At 37.4% G+C, this 15,510-nt stretch overlaps 1 protein-coding gene across 1 annotated transcript; it reads right to left on the bottom strand.

The window, feature by feature from the left end:
* Nucleotides 1–4,047: 4,047 nt before the first annotated feature.
* On the bottom strand, nt 4,048–11,353 carry blk (BLK proto-oncogene, Src family tyrosine kinase). The gene is made up of 13 exons (XM_085372877.1): nt 11,262–11,353; nt 10,992–11,088; nt 10,836–10,866; nt 10,392–10,485; nt 10,196–10,294; nt 9,961–10,064; nt 9,697–9,846; nt 9,047–9,199; nt 8,775–8,954; nt 6,985–7,061; nt 6,075–6,225; nt 4,444–4,575; nt 4,048–4,318 (listed from the first exon to the last, which is right to left on the bottom strand). Exons 2-13 carry the CDS (start codon nt 11,085–11,087, stop codon nt 4,116–4,118), a joined length of 1,470 nt encoding a protein of 489 aa, XP_085229003.1. The 5' UTR covers nt 11,088; nt 11,262–11,353; the 3' UTR covers nt 4,048–4,115.
* Between the last annotated feature and the right edge of the window lie 4,157 nt (nt 11,354–15,510).

Genomic DNA, 15,510 nt, shown 5'->3' with positions numbered 1-15,510 from the left:
ATGACTGTTAGTTACAACAGTTTACCAAAGTAGTTGGAATTGAACAATTTGTTTTGTTTATTGTAATAATGCGACGATATCACAATGTACATGGAAACAGCATCAACCTTTGTAGGCCTGTGCGCTCGTCTGCTGTCATAACACCCCCAGTTTTTACTGGGGAAATATTGTCTGTATTTGAACCTGTTTTGGCTGGGGTGTCTTGCTGTATAATGTTGCAATCCCTTTAAAGCTTTAGTCTGATTTTCACCTACTTGTGAGGGGAAATGTCTGATCCTGGTTCCTTTATGTTCAACAGCTAGTCCCAGGCTTTGTCTTTCTGCCTCTGTGCTGACAGTTGAGTTCTTTTATAAGCTTCTCGTTTGCTGCGGTTGTAGTCGGTCATCTTCTTGCTTTGGGTCTGAAAGCAAAATTAATGTGAAAGCAAACAGTGCTCTCCAGAACTGAGAGGCTTTTAAGTTAACAGTTCTTCGAGCAACTGTGTTTGCTGTACATGCAACGATTTGATGGATTTAACATTTAAAAATTAGCTGGATTTGTGAGAAAACACAAATCCGAGCATCTTCACCATTGAGTGATGTTACGTGAATAAGCTCTTGAAATTGAGCTTCTGAGTGTTGTAAAAGGCATCGCAGAGATATAGTATAACATTAGACATATTTTTCTTCTGCGTACCCGAGAAAATGGCCTGTTTATCTCACTTCTTGACCTCGTGCACAGCAAGTTTTTACAGATTCATTTCATACCGCACGCATGAAAAGAGCTGGGCTTCTTTTTCAAAGTATTACACATTAGTTGTTAAACAGCCCATAAAATTAGGTAATGTTTCAGGAGAGAGATGCAAGTCATTATTTTTTCATAGGTTTAATCAGAGAACACAAAATAGCTGCTATTGTGAGAGCAATTTCAGTGAAATTCATGACTACATCTGTTCACCTCTTTCCTTATCTGCACTTTCTTATCTATTCTGGTAAAATGTTCTGGAAACATCGTCTGTCACGGGTTCAAGAGCCCTCAATTCTATTAGAGCGAACACATTTGATTGATGGACTCCATCATTTTAATGACATCAAAGCCCAAGAGAGAGACCAAGAGAAAACATGTTTATGAGGAGCATAATGCCAACTAAACACCACTGAAGACATTATTGGAAGATGAAAGCACATCTCTTTTCATCTGTGGTGATGTGCTTGTTTTTTGTTTGTTTTTTTGTCCCAGAGGGCCATGCAGGGTTATCGCTATCAAATGCTAATGATGTGTTGCCTTCTGGGGGGATCACTCATTAATCTGTGTGCGAGCCACTGTTTCCCTTCATTATTACTCTAAGCCAGCAGTCATGCACAGGAGGAGGAGCGAGGATGATTTGGCCTTTAAACCTCTACCCCTCGCGTCTTGTCATCTTGCGTTAACATGAAGCTCTTTTCAGGGTGATGTTTCTTATCAATCATTCTCCAGTGTGAGATTTTCTTAATGGCGATCCTTTCAGTTGATTGGCTGACAGACTGCTGTGTCGATGTTTGGCTTTGCCTCATAACTTAATACGCTCATCCTCAGTTGATGAGTTTATTTGGATGTTGAATAGATAATTCATTCACGGTAAAGAGCGAAATTAACATAAAAAACAGCCTAAATAAATGTGTGTGTGTGTGTGTGTGTGTTGCCGTGTAAATGTCTTTCAACACGGCCTTCAGATGCAAAGAAAGCCAATTAGAGCGACAGAGACTAAATACATACAGATGACTGTGATAGGATCAGTGCGTGACAGAATGGTTAGCTGTGTGGATTTCTGTGTAATTGCTCAGACTGATATGTGATTTATGAAGAATTTGTGAGCACAGCTGTGAACAAGGTGGAGAACATACAGCATTTGTGAGTATATTATTTTTTGGCCATAGGCAGAGCGGCATGTTGCCTTCTTTTTATTTTATGAAAACAGTTTAGGGGAAGTTGGGAGAAACTAGCAGTATGCAAATAAACCCTTTTTACTTTAAATGCAACTTAAGACTCAGTGTTGACATTTTGTTATTAAGTACTTTGATATACACTACTGTTTCCGGTGAGTTCACCAGGACTATTCTCAAATACCTCTATGAAAAATTTCCAGAATTTTCAAAGCTATCATGCATTATACTGTAGATACATTACAGAATGCTATACTGTGTAACACTGACATCTGCAGGATGATAGGAGTATAAAAGAACTGCGGCACTGTGCCCTGTGGCCTTTCAGTTTTTCACTTCCCACTTTAATTTTTTAAAAATACACATGTATTTGCATTTTCATATTTGATTTGCATTGTCCACAAGGTGAAAAGAGTAATCTAATTACAGAGAATAAATAATCTATATAATTGATTTCCAAGACACTGCTGGTATTAACCAGTATGAACTGAAATTAAACTACTATTAACACATTCATGCTTGCAATCATTAAAAAAAAACAACAGCAAGAAAATCTAAAACACTGATACACTGTCGCTGATGCTGACATAGCACCTGCCATATCTGATATTAGTATGCATGGGACAGAATTCATGGATCATATGAGAGATTAAAAATGTTGAAACGTCTTTGGGTCTTCTGCGAGGTTAAAGATTAATTTGTATTTATAAGGAAAAAGTCCAGTGGTCAGGCATATTAAAAACATTTCAACTGGCTTTACAGGCTATTTTAAAACATATTCAGTTTTATATTACAAATGTCAACATAAAATCACCTGCCATATTTTTTTTAAACAGACATGGCAGACATTTTTAGATATAATGCATGTTTATTCTCATGTGCTCTTATTGAATAAGATTAATAATAATGTTTTATATATTTTAAGAATACTTGAAGTTGTTTTGGTTTTTATTTACCATCACTATTATGTTAAATGACAATTTCCCTCTCCCTCAAAATTCAGAGGCGCTCAATCAGCAATAACAACAAAAAGTAAATTTCAAACGGATGTATTTCAGGAGGAAAAATGTGAAGACAACTACTAACTTGGTATGCGAGACTGTTCTAGCTTTGTGGCATTTTAGGAATGCTGACGCACACTTCCTGTTTCCTGTCCATTCAGGAAATGGCAGAGTTTCACCCCTTGGCTAACACAGCCATTCCAGTCTCTTATCACTAACTGTCTGTGCTCCCCCTGGGAAGGCTCAGTTGAAGACTGCTGTAATTTAGTAGTTAGCTGCTTTTAAAGGCTTCCTATGGGTTGCCGTTCAAAATGGGGGGTATGTTCGGGTCAGTCACCCCTTTCATCATTTTAACATGATCGAAACTAGAGTTAGTAACTCAGTCTACACATTGCTGCCATTTGTTTTCACGAGGGAGGTGATGTACTTTAAAGTTCTTTTTATTTTTGTTTCATCCAGAGTGTTAGCTTTACTTTCACACTTAAGATGTCAAACGTCTTTTTTAAAAAACAAAACAAAACACAAACGCTGCTATTTTCTCTAATGATCGGTGAACTGAGACACATCCTCGTTGTCTCAAACACCAAACTGTAAAAAGTGATAGTCACCACTAAAGCCCTACATGAGAAATGCTTTTACAGCATTGTAATTTCAAATTTTTGATTTAAATACAAGAACTACAAGTTCTTATTTACAAAAGACATAAATGCAAGAATAACGTCTCTTTGCTAAGCACTTAAAAAAAATCTGCTGAATTACTTATTTTTTTTAGAAAAATAAAAAAAAGTGCAAAGTATTGTGCATGTAATCTCAGGGTTCTAGTTTCTGTACCATGCAAATGTTTAATCTGCAACTTTACCTGTGCTGACTTCTCTGGGTCCAGATGTTGCTTTACAACATGAGTGAACTGTATTTGTATATCCATCGTCCTAATACGCATCATACATCAGTTCTAAGAATGCAACCTTATGCTCCATCGAGAAAAGGCGCTGACATGAAGCCGCGTTGCATATCTGACTGATATCCGCTACAGACAGAAGAAGCCATGAATATCTTTAACATTCACTTAGAAGGCAGGTGTGAAAAACGTATCCATCACTCTATTTAAAAGAAAAAGTATCATCAAAAAGCTATGTGGTCCTTTATCCATTCAAGTCATGGTTTTTTAAGAGATTTCATTGTCCACAACGAAAAACATTCTCTTTTTCTGTCATCACGGCTGCATCTCATATTGTCCTTCCGTGGCAATAAAAAAGTCGTTGAGAGTGTTCTGAAGATATTCAAAAGTCGGTCGGTCGTCAGGCTTCTGCTTCCAGCACACCATCATGATATCATACAGTTCCTCTGGACAGCCGTCTGGACATGGCATCCTGTATGACCTGTCTAGACTCCTGATCACCTCTGGGTTCGTCATACCTGATGAAGAGAGAAAAAAAGCATGCACTTTGACAGATACTTTGTAACTTTTTTTTTTCATAAGATAGCAAAGCAATATTTGAGCTGTTTTCTGTGAATATGAAGTTATTTCAAATAACCCATACCTGGGTATGGTATTCTTCCGTAGGTGACTATTTCTGTCAGGAGGATCCCAAAGGACCAGACATCCGATTTGATGCTGAACGTCCCAAAGTTGATGGCCTCTGGAGCCGTCCATTTAATGGGAAACTTAGCACCTGATTATTAGACAAAAGTAAAAGGAAAAAAATGGAAGGAAGTTGTGTTACTTGTTGTTCACTGTGAAGGATATGTAGGTGTGTTCGCATTTGTGTAAATGTTTATTTTTCTTTTAATGTGGGATGATTAATGGGCAGGAAATACTCTGAAATAATGAGAAAGCTTTCCATTAGAGAATTTACAGATCATTCTGTCGCTCTGATAAATCTGTGGGTTCTATTTTCTTGTTTTTTTTACAAGATTTTCAATCACTGTGACAGATTTATACGTTTTTAATTCACAGAGTTAGACAAAATGTAAATACAATTCCAAATATATATTGATATTAGAATATACACTTGTATACACCTGATTGAAAATTATGGGCATTGTACTCACACTTTTATAACATACTTTAAAAACACAATATGCTGTTTTAAAAATAATTGAAGCAATCACTCTTTACTAATTTTGGTAGGGGAGGAGGGTGAGTTTCTGCTAACAGAGGAAATGACCTTCAGCTCAAAAAAGGATTTCGGCAGCTGCGCTTACATGTGAAGTGGTGATTGAATGCTATATGTGCTATATGTGCCTTTTTCAATTAAAGTTAAGCTCAGATGATTAAATGAAATCACATTTTTTCTATTTTACACATTCGCCCTCACACGCGCACACACCAAGCAGTATATCGCTCCCGACGAGCATCAACAAGAGTGCTTTGAAACAATTTCAAAAATCTTCCTTATAATGAACGACGCATCGTGCTGCGTGCACTCCTGTGTGTACCACCGCAGTCATAGTCACAAACCCCGTAACTCAGTTCAAACATGGTTTTACTGCTTTGCTTTTTTTGAAACAAAAGTAAATATAACAAAATCTCAGCAACTATAAGCTACGGAAACCTGCCCACCAAAAATCAGCACATACCAACCAACTCATTGCAATAGAGCATGCATGCTGCTGCAAATCCAGAACTTGCCCGACACAATGAAACGAAAGCTACAGTATTAATGCACAAGTGCAGGCTAGGAGAAGGACGCAATAGAAATAAGTAATGTGAAATTACCAATTTTAAGTGATGGTTTCTTAATCTGTGAAACAAATCAAGTTATTAAAAAAGAAAATCAGTATCTTAAACAAAAAAGGTCAAAATTTCTGTGTAGACATTTTTTTTTAAAGTTTCCACTACTTAATATGATTTAATTATCTGTTAATTATTGAGCACTTTGGTTTAAAGTTAAGAATTGAATTCTATATTCTGCTGTATATTAACTAAAGGCCCTCTTGAGACATTTATCAGACACTATTGATTGTCATCCTTAATGTTGAAAACTACAGAAAAATACATTATATAAAAACAACCTATATTACTAATAGAAGAAGGAAAACTTGGGTCATAAATTTCTAAAGGAGATGGAAATGTGTCTTCAGACAAGACATCAGCGTTTCTTTGTGACGCGAGTGTTTCTAAAATCCTGTTTGTGGCACCGGAGGCGCGTTTACGTCAAAACTACTGCACCTTCTTGAGCCGTGTATTCTGACTCGATGATTCTGGCCAGGCCAAAGTCTGCTATCTTGCAATGCAGCGTCTCGCTGACCAGTATGTTAGCTGCACGCAGATCACGGTGGATGTAGTTCTTCTTCTCAATGTACGCCATGCCTTCAGCTATCTGGTATATCCAAAGAAATAGCAGATTTGTTAGATCAAATGTCAATTCAAGAAATGTTGGTTTTCCATCGTAAAAACACACAAGACAACAGCACATCAGTTTGATAGGAATCTGAATGTCTTATAAAAGCCGAGCACATGCAATGAGGCCTCTACAGCGAGCTGTATGTGTTAATACTTATGTTCACATTGTAAAAAAAAATGACAGTAGAGTGGGTTTAACAGGATGTGCCAACTCTCAGGAAGTCAAAAGTTTTTTGGAGGGCCAAAAGAGTTCTGGGGGAGCTCACTGTGGATGGAAAAATAGCATGATTTCCTGTCCGGATGTTAATAATTGACGTAGGGTGAGGCTTTCAAATCAGACAAGCAAAAGCACCACCACAGAAACCACATAGCATCTGCTGACAGTTTCCGTGTGTGTGATGCCAAAGCGCATAGTATATGGTACTTTCAAAATGTTACTGTAGAGCAGCAAGAATGTAAAAATAGACATTGAGGTCAGCCAGATGGCTAGTGTATTTGTTTTTTAACAAAGCATACACTCATCTTTTAATTAAAGATTAAAGTCACGCTGACTATCACAGTCAGAAGCAGCAGAAGAGACACAAATGAAAGAATTATGGAAACACTCAGAGCAAAAAGAAATGTTTTGGCATTTACAAGATTACAGTATCAGTGACTGTTATCGCTGAAAATGTCATGCACACACGATAGTTAACTGAAATCATGTAACTGAATTTCTTTATTAGAAGTTTCCTACCTGTGCTGACATGTCGATCAGCTTATTTAGCTTTAGCTTTTTCCCTTCGTCTGTTTTTAGAAAGTCTAGAAGACATCCTGCAAATAAAAAAAGAGAAGCACATATTATCTGAAACTACTGTGGTTTAATTGAAACTTCTACCTACATATCTCCTAACAGAAAAGCTCTGTAATGTTCCAGTTGTTGTTGGGGGCTTTTGGATTGGTGCACATTTTGAAAAATGAGGATACGGCAGAGTGTTTAATTGTCTAGCCGTTAGCCATAATAAGAGCCGTCTGTTCAGTCTAAAGTGAGTCAGTACAACAAGCACCAGTCTAATCAAAACCCAAACCAAAGATTTTAATATTCATTTCCTGGTGAAGTCAGTAGGTGTGATATTTAAATTAGCTTGCCTTTACTACAGAATCTCATTTAGCACACCAATACACCGAACATTAAGGCCTTAAGCAATAGCCATATAATCAAACAGTTGCAAAAGACGAATATTAAAAGAGTCACAAATATTGTTGTTAATGTGTTTAGATAATACATTATATTCCTCAACTTTGGGATGAATATAAAAAAGAAAAAGTGTAACATATATCTCATGTCATCTTATGTTATCTTAATGTCCACGTGTATATATTTTTATATATATTTTGGCGTAACAACTCTGCGATCGGCCCTGGCGCAGATGTTTTTTTACGCCCCCACCTTGTTGTTACCGTAGCGGCTATGACTGTGAACTTCTCTATAACATTTGCCAAAAAATGGTTGCATAGTTGACGTCAACAGGTTCGCACACATTTCCGCAAATGATAAAAGCAAAGTCAGGAAGAACAAGTAATATGTTTCAAAGCATGTTTCCCACCAGTGATACGCTTCAGAAAAGGAACCAACTTTTAATCAGTTGCAATTGGGTAAAATTCAGTTCATAAGTTAAATGCTTTCTGCATGAGTAAAGTTATGCCTTGGGTGACAAACATCTGTAACTTGTGCTATGGTTTATTTTATCAGCGATATCAACTGGGCGCCTCCCACCTTCCAGGCGCTGTGGCGCTGTGGTACACCACCAGCTGCATCGTTAGAAGGTTTGCATTTTTGCTAAATTTTGTATGTTATCAACACTCTTTTTGGTTTAGTACTAATTGGGAAATGTCAGGTATTACTGTTTTATTGAATGATACAAGTTAGTTGCCAGTTTATCAGTACTGGAATTTGTAATGACGACTGAAAATTTAAAATGTAAAGAAGAGAGGGGAGAAAACACCCTTCAGCAGAGAGCACTCTGCAACTTCCCTGTTGACAAAAAACAACAATAAGCTGATCCAATCAGAGTGAAGAGTGTAAATGATTAAATAAATAACAAGTGTTACGCAAATCTGTTTGTATTTCGCGTCTCTGGAAGAAAAACAATATTGGCTGATATGTTGGAATATCAGATTTACAAATCACCAAATGTTGGTGTTTGTATCAATCTTAAAAATCTTATATTTGGTTGGCCTATAGAATTAAGACTAACCAAAAAATCGCTCTTTGCCCACAGTTTCGAACTGCTTCCAAAAAGATATTTTTGTTTATTGGAAACACTTGTGTTGTTCGGACAATCAAGACAGCCCTTAATGCCACTGCGACTATGTTCTTTAATATTTTCAAGTAAATTGTTTTAAAAAACAATCATGAAAATCAGTACCAGATTACTTCTGTTTTAATTTATTGGTGAAAGTCCAATTTGTACTACATTATATATATATGTTGTAGTTAATATTTAATTATTAGCAACTCTTAAAACTCTTCTTTGTTTCACTTACCATTGATCATAAATTCGGTGACAATAAGAATGGGCTCCTTAGTGACAACAGCATGAAGTCGTACCAGTCGGTCATGCCTCAACTGCTTCATCAGGTTGGCCTCCTGAAGGAAGGCCTCAGGCGCCATTGTCCCCTCCTTTAAGGTCTTAATAGCAACCTTCTGGGTGTTCTTGTAGTAACCTGCCAAATAATTCAAACAGAATGCTTTATTGACTTTGCCGTCTTGGTTTATTAGGTGTCTTCAAACAGTTTGATCGGTGGCTTTCCCTTACCCATCCACACTTCCCCAAACTGTCCGGCCCCCAATTTCTTCACCATTTTCACTGTCTCTCGAGGAATCTCCCATTCATCATGGGCCCATGGCTGCTGAGGGGCCATAGGCTTACAGGGAGCATACAGTCGCTGACATAACCCATCTGCCGTGTCTGCACCCAAATACGATACATTCAGATATAACAAACAAAAATCTTTTCCATCTTTCTTTGCACAAGTGATAAATATAGTTACAGAAACTATACATCTCATCTTTCATTAGATAATTCTAAAAGCATGTTTGTTCGTGCATTTCTTTTTCATAAGTTGATCTTTGAGACAACCTTTCTCAAGATCTGGCCTGCTTATCTTGTGGTTTAGTCGCAGGAGTGGAAAGACTATCACTCCTCTCACTCAGGAAATGCACAACACATCACAAGGGTCGAACTTCCCCCTTTAATTCAAAGTCACTGCAGATGTTTTAGAATTCAAAGCAGCAAGCTTAATATGAGTCCAATTAATGCAAGATGCAGGTTTTACAATTATAAATGCTGAATTGGAAACATGGAAACAGAAAATCCTGTGCATAGATATGGTTTCTTAAATTATACATCTCTGAAAATACAAACTTTTTGAGGGTGGAGATGTTGTATTTGTAGTTGTTACTTACGGGTATAGTATTGAACCAATTCCTGTAGGGTCGGGAACGTGTTGGAAGGGGAGATGTAGTAGCCACCTTTGTCCAAACAACGGATTTTGTAATGTTTTACTACATCTCCTCTTTCTCCTTCATAATCTTTGACTGACAGCGAGAATGACCCTGAGAGGGGAAAAAAGGACATTTGGGTTTATTGACCACAATGAAAATAAATAGAGGTAGCTGCTAAAAATGTGAGTTGTGGCATGATCTCGGAAAGATACTGATGGTGGTCACCTTTACAGGTCTCACTCTCTCGAATTAGAAAGGACCCTGGTTTATTTCCGGGTGCTAAAAGTAGCCTCTCGGTTTCTCTTCTGCCCAAATCCTTGAAAAACCATCTGCAAGAGAGAGCACCACAAAACCACAGAAGTCACTCTTCCTGAATATAATAATACAAAAACCCCGTATAACAGCATTAATCAATCAATAGATGTGTGCTACATTTCATTTCATAATATTTCAAGCTTACTTTTCCACTTCCAGCGTATCTGCTCTGGCTACATAATTCGATGGTATCAAGCCTTCTTGTCCAGTCGTCAGCAGTCGGGCCAGCCACCATTCTCCGGTTCTGTACACCAGACAAACATGCCGAATTCATTTTATTTCTCTGTGCGCTTTCTTTATTGTCACTTTCACTACTGTGGGAACCATAGAACGAGACTTACTCTTGCAATACTTTAAGTTTGTCTCCCTTTCTGAAAGGCAGATCACTGTCGTTGGTCGCTTTGAAGTCGTGTTGTGCAATAAATATAGTGTCATCTAAAGGAAAGAAGAGCACAGAGTTTCTTTAAAAGTGTATTTTTAATCTAATTTTTACCTGACGTGATCCTGTGTTCTAACATGCGCAATTTGTGGCGATATTGTTTTCATTCTCCGAGCAACCGCTGTGTTATTTTACATCTGTGACATTAACATTACTTTCATGTGTTTGCAATCTCATCTATTCCCCAGAAGAGAACAGAGGAAATTCAACCAAGATTTTGATCACAAAACTGTAGCTCTTATTACTGCCACTAATGTTTCTTAACGCAGCAGCAGTTGGGTCCGTGAATGCAGGCCTGTCACTTTCCACTATGATGGTTGATATATGCAAGGAAGTTTGTGATTACCATTATTTGTATAGGCGTTTCCACTTCGTCCCTTGAAAGAATTGGGAGGAAAAAAAGAAGACTTTGATTATGTCCAGTGTGTCAAGTAAACCTTTTGAGGTAATTAGAGTAAAATTAGTTTCACATCCGAGTAAATCTTTTTAGTGTTTTACTTACTATATGGTTTGATGACGGGGAGGCGTGTGATTTGTGTTTTCCTTTGCGGAATCCTTCTTCTTTTTCTTGTTTCTCGCCACTGCAAGTGCAGCCCATCCTGCGTGTTTGGTGGAAACCTCTTTTAGCTACGTTACATGACGCTAACATTTACTAAAATCACATATCTAATTACAGAATGCACTGTTTAGTGTAGTATCAGTAAACAATGATCCAATAAGTTTCTGGAAAGAGACTCACATAGCTACAATGTGCTTATTACTTTGCTGTTACCTGATCAAACAGATGAGCTTTACTGCTGCTGTTTTTAGTCTCCACTCCTCCCACTGCAGGGCCTGCTCTTTGACTTCATGCCCGGTGCTGGAAAATGACATCTAATGACTCAAAATTGCTAAAATGTATTTAGTGAGCGTCTCTTTAGGTGTATCGCTTGGTAACAGGTGACCCAAGAAAAATAATAAAATTGAAACAAGAAAACAAAAAAACTAAAACTGGCTCTCAAAAGAGGAAGTGAAAATGTGTTTACAGCTCTTTACCATTGCATTAGCATGTACAGTTTACGGTGGGGCTTCATTGTCATGTTCCAGTTAAAAATAGAGGAAAAGAAAACGGCTAAAAATAGCTAAAAACACACTGGTGTAGAAATGTCACCAAACTAAGTGATGGTGTTAAACAAGAACTGTTGTTTATCTGAAGCAAGTTGTATGAGGTGTTAATGTTAAAAGTTAAAAGTGTTTTTTAGATCACAAAGTCAAATATAGTTGATGTAATGTGTATTACAGAAGCTAAAGATAATGACTGCACATGCAAATACACAACACTGATAAAATAATGATGTAGCAGATTTGGACTGTGTGTGTTTTATACTGTAAGCGTAAGTACCGTATTATGAATATCGATGGTTTAATTACGTCTTAAAATGGAAAATTACACCTAAAACAGCAAGAGCAGTGCTTTAATATTCAGTGGTTTGTAATAACAAAATGTCATGTGAAGAAATGCATGACTTTAGGGAGGCTTTACACAAACCGTTGACTTATGGATTTCACCCAAAAGAAAGTGATAATTGGAATGAAAATTAATAATAATAATTAGTCTTGATACTTTTGCCAATTTTCTATCGCACATATTTTATCATCCACGTTATGCGTTATGTTTTGTTTAATTTGTGATGTGTTTTACCAACATTGTACAACATTATTTAAATAAAATAATACTTACACTATTATGTTCACCACTACCTCACAATATCTAGAAATTCTCAGTCCCTGTCACTGCTCTATAACGTCATATTTTCATTCAGCAGATAAATACCTTTAGCTTGTCTTTGGCTCGTGTCTTCAGAAGTACTCCAGATGCAAAATGTCTTCAATTTCCTCATTGAAAACTGAGTGCTTGTCAGTGTGTCACTCTCACTCACTCATTTTGGTTTGGAAAGTTTCTCTCTCTCTCTTGCTCTCGCTCTCTCTCTCTCTCTAACAGTGAAGACCAGGACCTCCCCTTGGGGGTTACATTCAGTTTACTGGAAACAGACAGCAGTTTGCTTTTTTATCTGCTCTCTTATATTTCTCCCTTGATTCTCAGGCAGATGATCTACCTACAGAGTGCAAAAATAATCTTCTGATTAAACTTCACTTGCAGTAGTTACTCCGCCCCAGTCCTGCAATTAGTCAGTGAGCACAACTGATAACTGTATTTCATCTATTAAAACTCACAAATGTATGGTCCTCAAAGTTATTGGTCAAGAAGGACTTTAGGTTAGTTATCAGTAGAGCTCGTTGTACTTCAGAATGTGTAGATGCGGTCAATGATTTGCAAAATTTGTGCCTGTGGTCTTTTTTTTAAAAATGCAAATGACCTTTGGTATCAAATCAACAATGCGATGGAAAAAAGAAACGTCTGCACTGTTTTGTATTGTGTGTCTGGGTGATTGGTGTTAAATGTAGGTGTGGTGGAGTGTTGTCTGCTCAAGTGTATAAGATGCAAGATAAAGAAACAGGGCATGGTTTCCATGACACACATTTCAGTTCCTCTGCTGGCCTCTGCTACTCATATCTTTACCTTTCAGTGTCAAGAAACATGTTTACAGTAATACTGTAAAACAATACACAATTCGAGCCACAAGAGGGAGTGTTTAGCTACTAGTGGGATGTGCAACCACCCTGGTAATATACCCCTTTTATAAATTTTATGCAAGTTTTAATGTCAATAATTGATTGCTATTGTGTTAATTAATATTTTTATTGCAGTAACAATAGCAACAAATGAGGGCCTTGCAGCTCTTCTTTTGCCTATATTGCCTGATGACCACAGAAAACAGTAAAGTGTGAATGTGTATATCCAAAAAATGCACCCAGTTTCAGTCTGTTTCCATGTAATAACAGAGCAAGATTTCACAATTCCCATTTACTGATTTACTGATACTTTTTCATTATAAAGGCTGTATGCAATAAGTTCTATTACACAGGAAACCCCAAAATAGTTAAATATAGTCATATGAAAATGTTATGCCAGCACTCTGTGCAGTACTGTAAAAAACAAACAACACTCATACGGCTTCCATAGCAATAAAGAAGGTAAAGGTAACCCAAGAGCCACATCTGAGACTCTAAATGCCTCATTCAGTGCAGCATGTTTACAAAACAACTGAATAAGTATGGCCGGTTTGAAAAGGTCACAAAGGGGAAACGCTCTTCTCTCTAAAATGAGCATTTTAGGCTTGCAAAGATGGATCTGAATAAACCTAGACTACTTAAATACTGTCTTTTCAACCAACACGACCAGCATGAACATGTTTGGCCATGATGCTTTTGCCAAACAAACCAAAACCAAACACAGCATGTTATCACAAACGCCTCATACCACTGTCTAGTATGGCGGTTGGGTACCTTGCAGGTATCGACTCCACCATGAACTCACCGTGAAACCAAAGTATTTTAGAGTCAAATGTGAGGTCATCTGTCCAACAGCTAAAGTTTGGCTGAAACTGGATCTTGTACAATAATAGCTGGACAATGCACAGCAGCAAACCTACAAGAGTATGTCTGAAAAAATCAAGATGTTTTAGTGACCCAGTCAAAGTCCAGACCTCAAATGCTGTTACAGGATATTAAGAGAGCTGTGCATACACAAATACCTTAATTTCAATTTCAATTTCAATTTTATTTCTATAGCACATTTAAAAGTCACAGGTACAACAAAGTGCTTCACAGACGAGCCATACTTGCAGGTTTACAGCAAAAGAAAACAATCAACAACAAAAAATACAGTTATAGGATGGTACTATTGCAACAAGCATGAACCGGGAAGAAATTAAGCTAAGTAGTTTGAAAGGCAAGCTTAAACAAATGGGTTTTTAACCGTGATTTGAAAGATTGAATAGTTTCCGACGCACGGACATCAACCGGCAGGCTGTTCCATAGTTTTGGTGCAGCAAAAGCAAAGGCACGATCCCCCTTCGTCTTTAGTCGAGACATTGGTTGCATTAGGAGCCCCTGATTAGAGGATCTGAGTGCCCTTGTAGGGATATATAAATTAAGAAGGTCAATCAAATAACTGGGTGCCAAGTTATTTAAGATTTTAAAAGTGTATAGAAGAATTTTAAAAACAATACGGTACTTGACAGGAAGCCAATGGAGGTTAGCTAGAATAGGAGTGATATGATCCTGTCTTCTAGTGCCGCTTAAAAGGCGTGCTGCGGCATTCTGGACTAATTGTAGGCGTTGGATGAGGGAGAGTTGGAGGCCTAAGTAAAGAGAATTACAATAGTCCAGTCTAGAGGTTATGAAAGCATGAATGAGCCTTTCAAGGTCCTTGTGTCGTAGGTAAGGCATTGCCTTCGAAATTTGGCGTAGTTGGTAGAAGCTGGTTTTTACCACTGCAGCCACTTGCTTATCTAATTTGAGGGAACTGTCCAGCACTACTCCCAGATTTCTGACAGTAGACGATAGATGACTGGCATAAGAACCTAAGGTCCCTTAAGAAGCTAGTGTTAACTAGTGTTTTTCATATAAATATTGCAATGTATGAAATGAGTGTTATGACAATGTTCTTTTTCACACGACTGTGTGTTGCTTATAATGACTTCTCAATGCAATACCACCAAATACTTAATAAAGATACACTTTAGGTTAGTGAGTCGAGCATCGATAGGACATCTTTCTGCTGGTATATAAAATGGTTACTGGGCAAAAATGTGGCCATAATTTAATCTTATGTTAGTTAGCTTACTTTTAATGGTTCTGATACTATTGTTGTTTATAGCACTAGTCAAAAGGAGACTTAGGTTTGGCAGTATATATTTTCTTTGGTTTTGTTTTAATGTTGCCTGCAAATAGAAGGGCATACAAGGAATTAATAGGCAGTTCTGAAATACATATAATGTCTGTTTATTAATTGCTTCCCGATGTTCCCCAGTGTTGACACTAGAGGGTGTAACCAGACTTATTCTAATCCCAGATTGTCCTTACAGTAGGTCAGTTCAAAGTTGGGGAATCATTTGTGACTAATTCTTGGCGTTTCT

The sequence above is a fragment of the Diplotaxodon limnothrissa genome, linkage group LG15 (genome assembly GCF_057381915.1).
Source record: "Diplotaxodon limnothrissa isolate DT_005_m linkage group LG15, D_limnothrissa_male_GT1.1, whole genome shotgun sequence".
NCBI classification, from domain to species: domain Eukaryota; kingdom Metazoa; phylum Chordata; class Actinopteri; order Cichliformes; family Cichlidae; genus Diplotaxodon; species Diplotaxodon limnothrissa.
This window is presented reverse-complemented; position numbering and strand designations above follow the sequence as displayed.

Excerpts from the sequence above, each read along its gene's own strand:
- blk (XM_085372877.1), bottom strand. The coding sequence starts at position 11,087 with ATGGGCTGCACTTGCAGTGGCGAGAAACAAGAAAAAGAAGAAGGATTC. Across the intron at positions 9,847-9,960 it reads AGAGAGTGAGACCTGTAAAG|GGTCATTCTCGCTGTCAGTC; the intron begins GTGACCACCATC and ends TTCCCCTCTCAG. Across the intron at positions 4,319-4,443 it reads CGGAAGAATACCATACCCAG|GTATGACGAACCCAGAGGTG; the intron begins GTATGGGTTATT and ends TCTCTTCATCAG.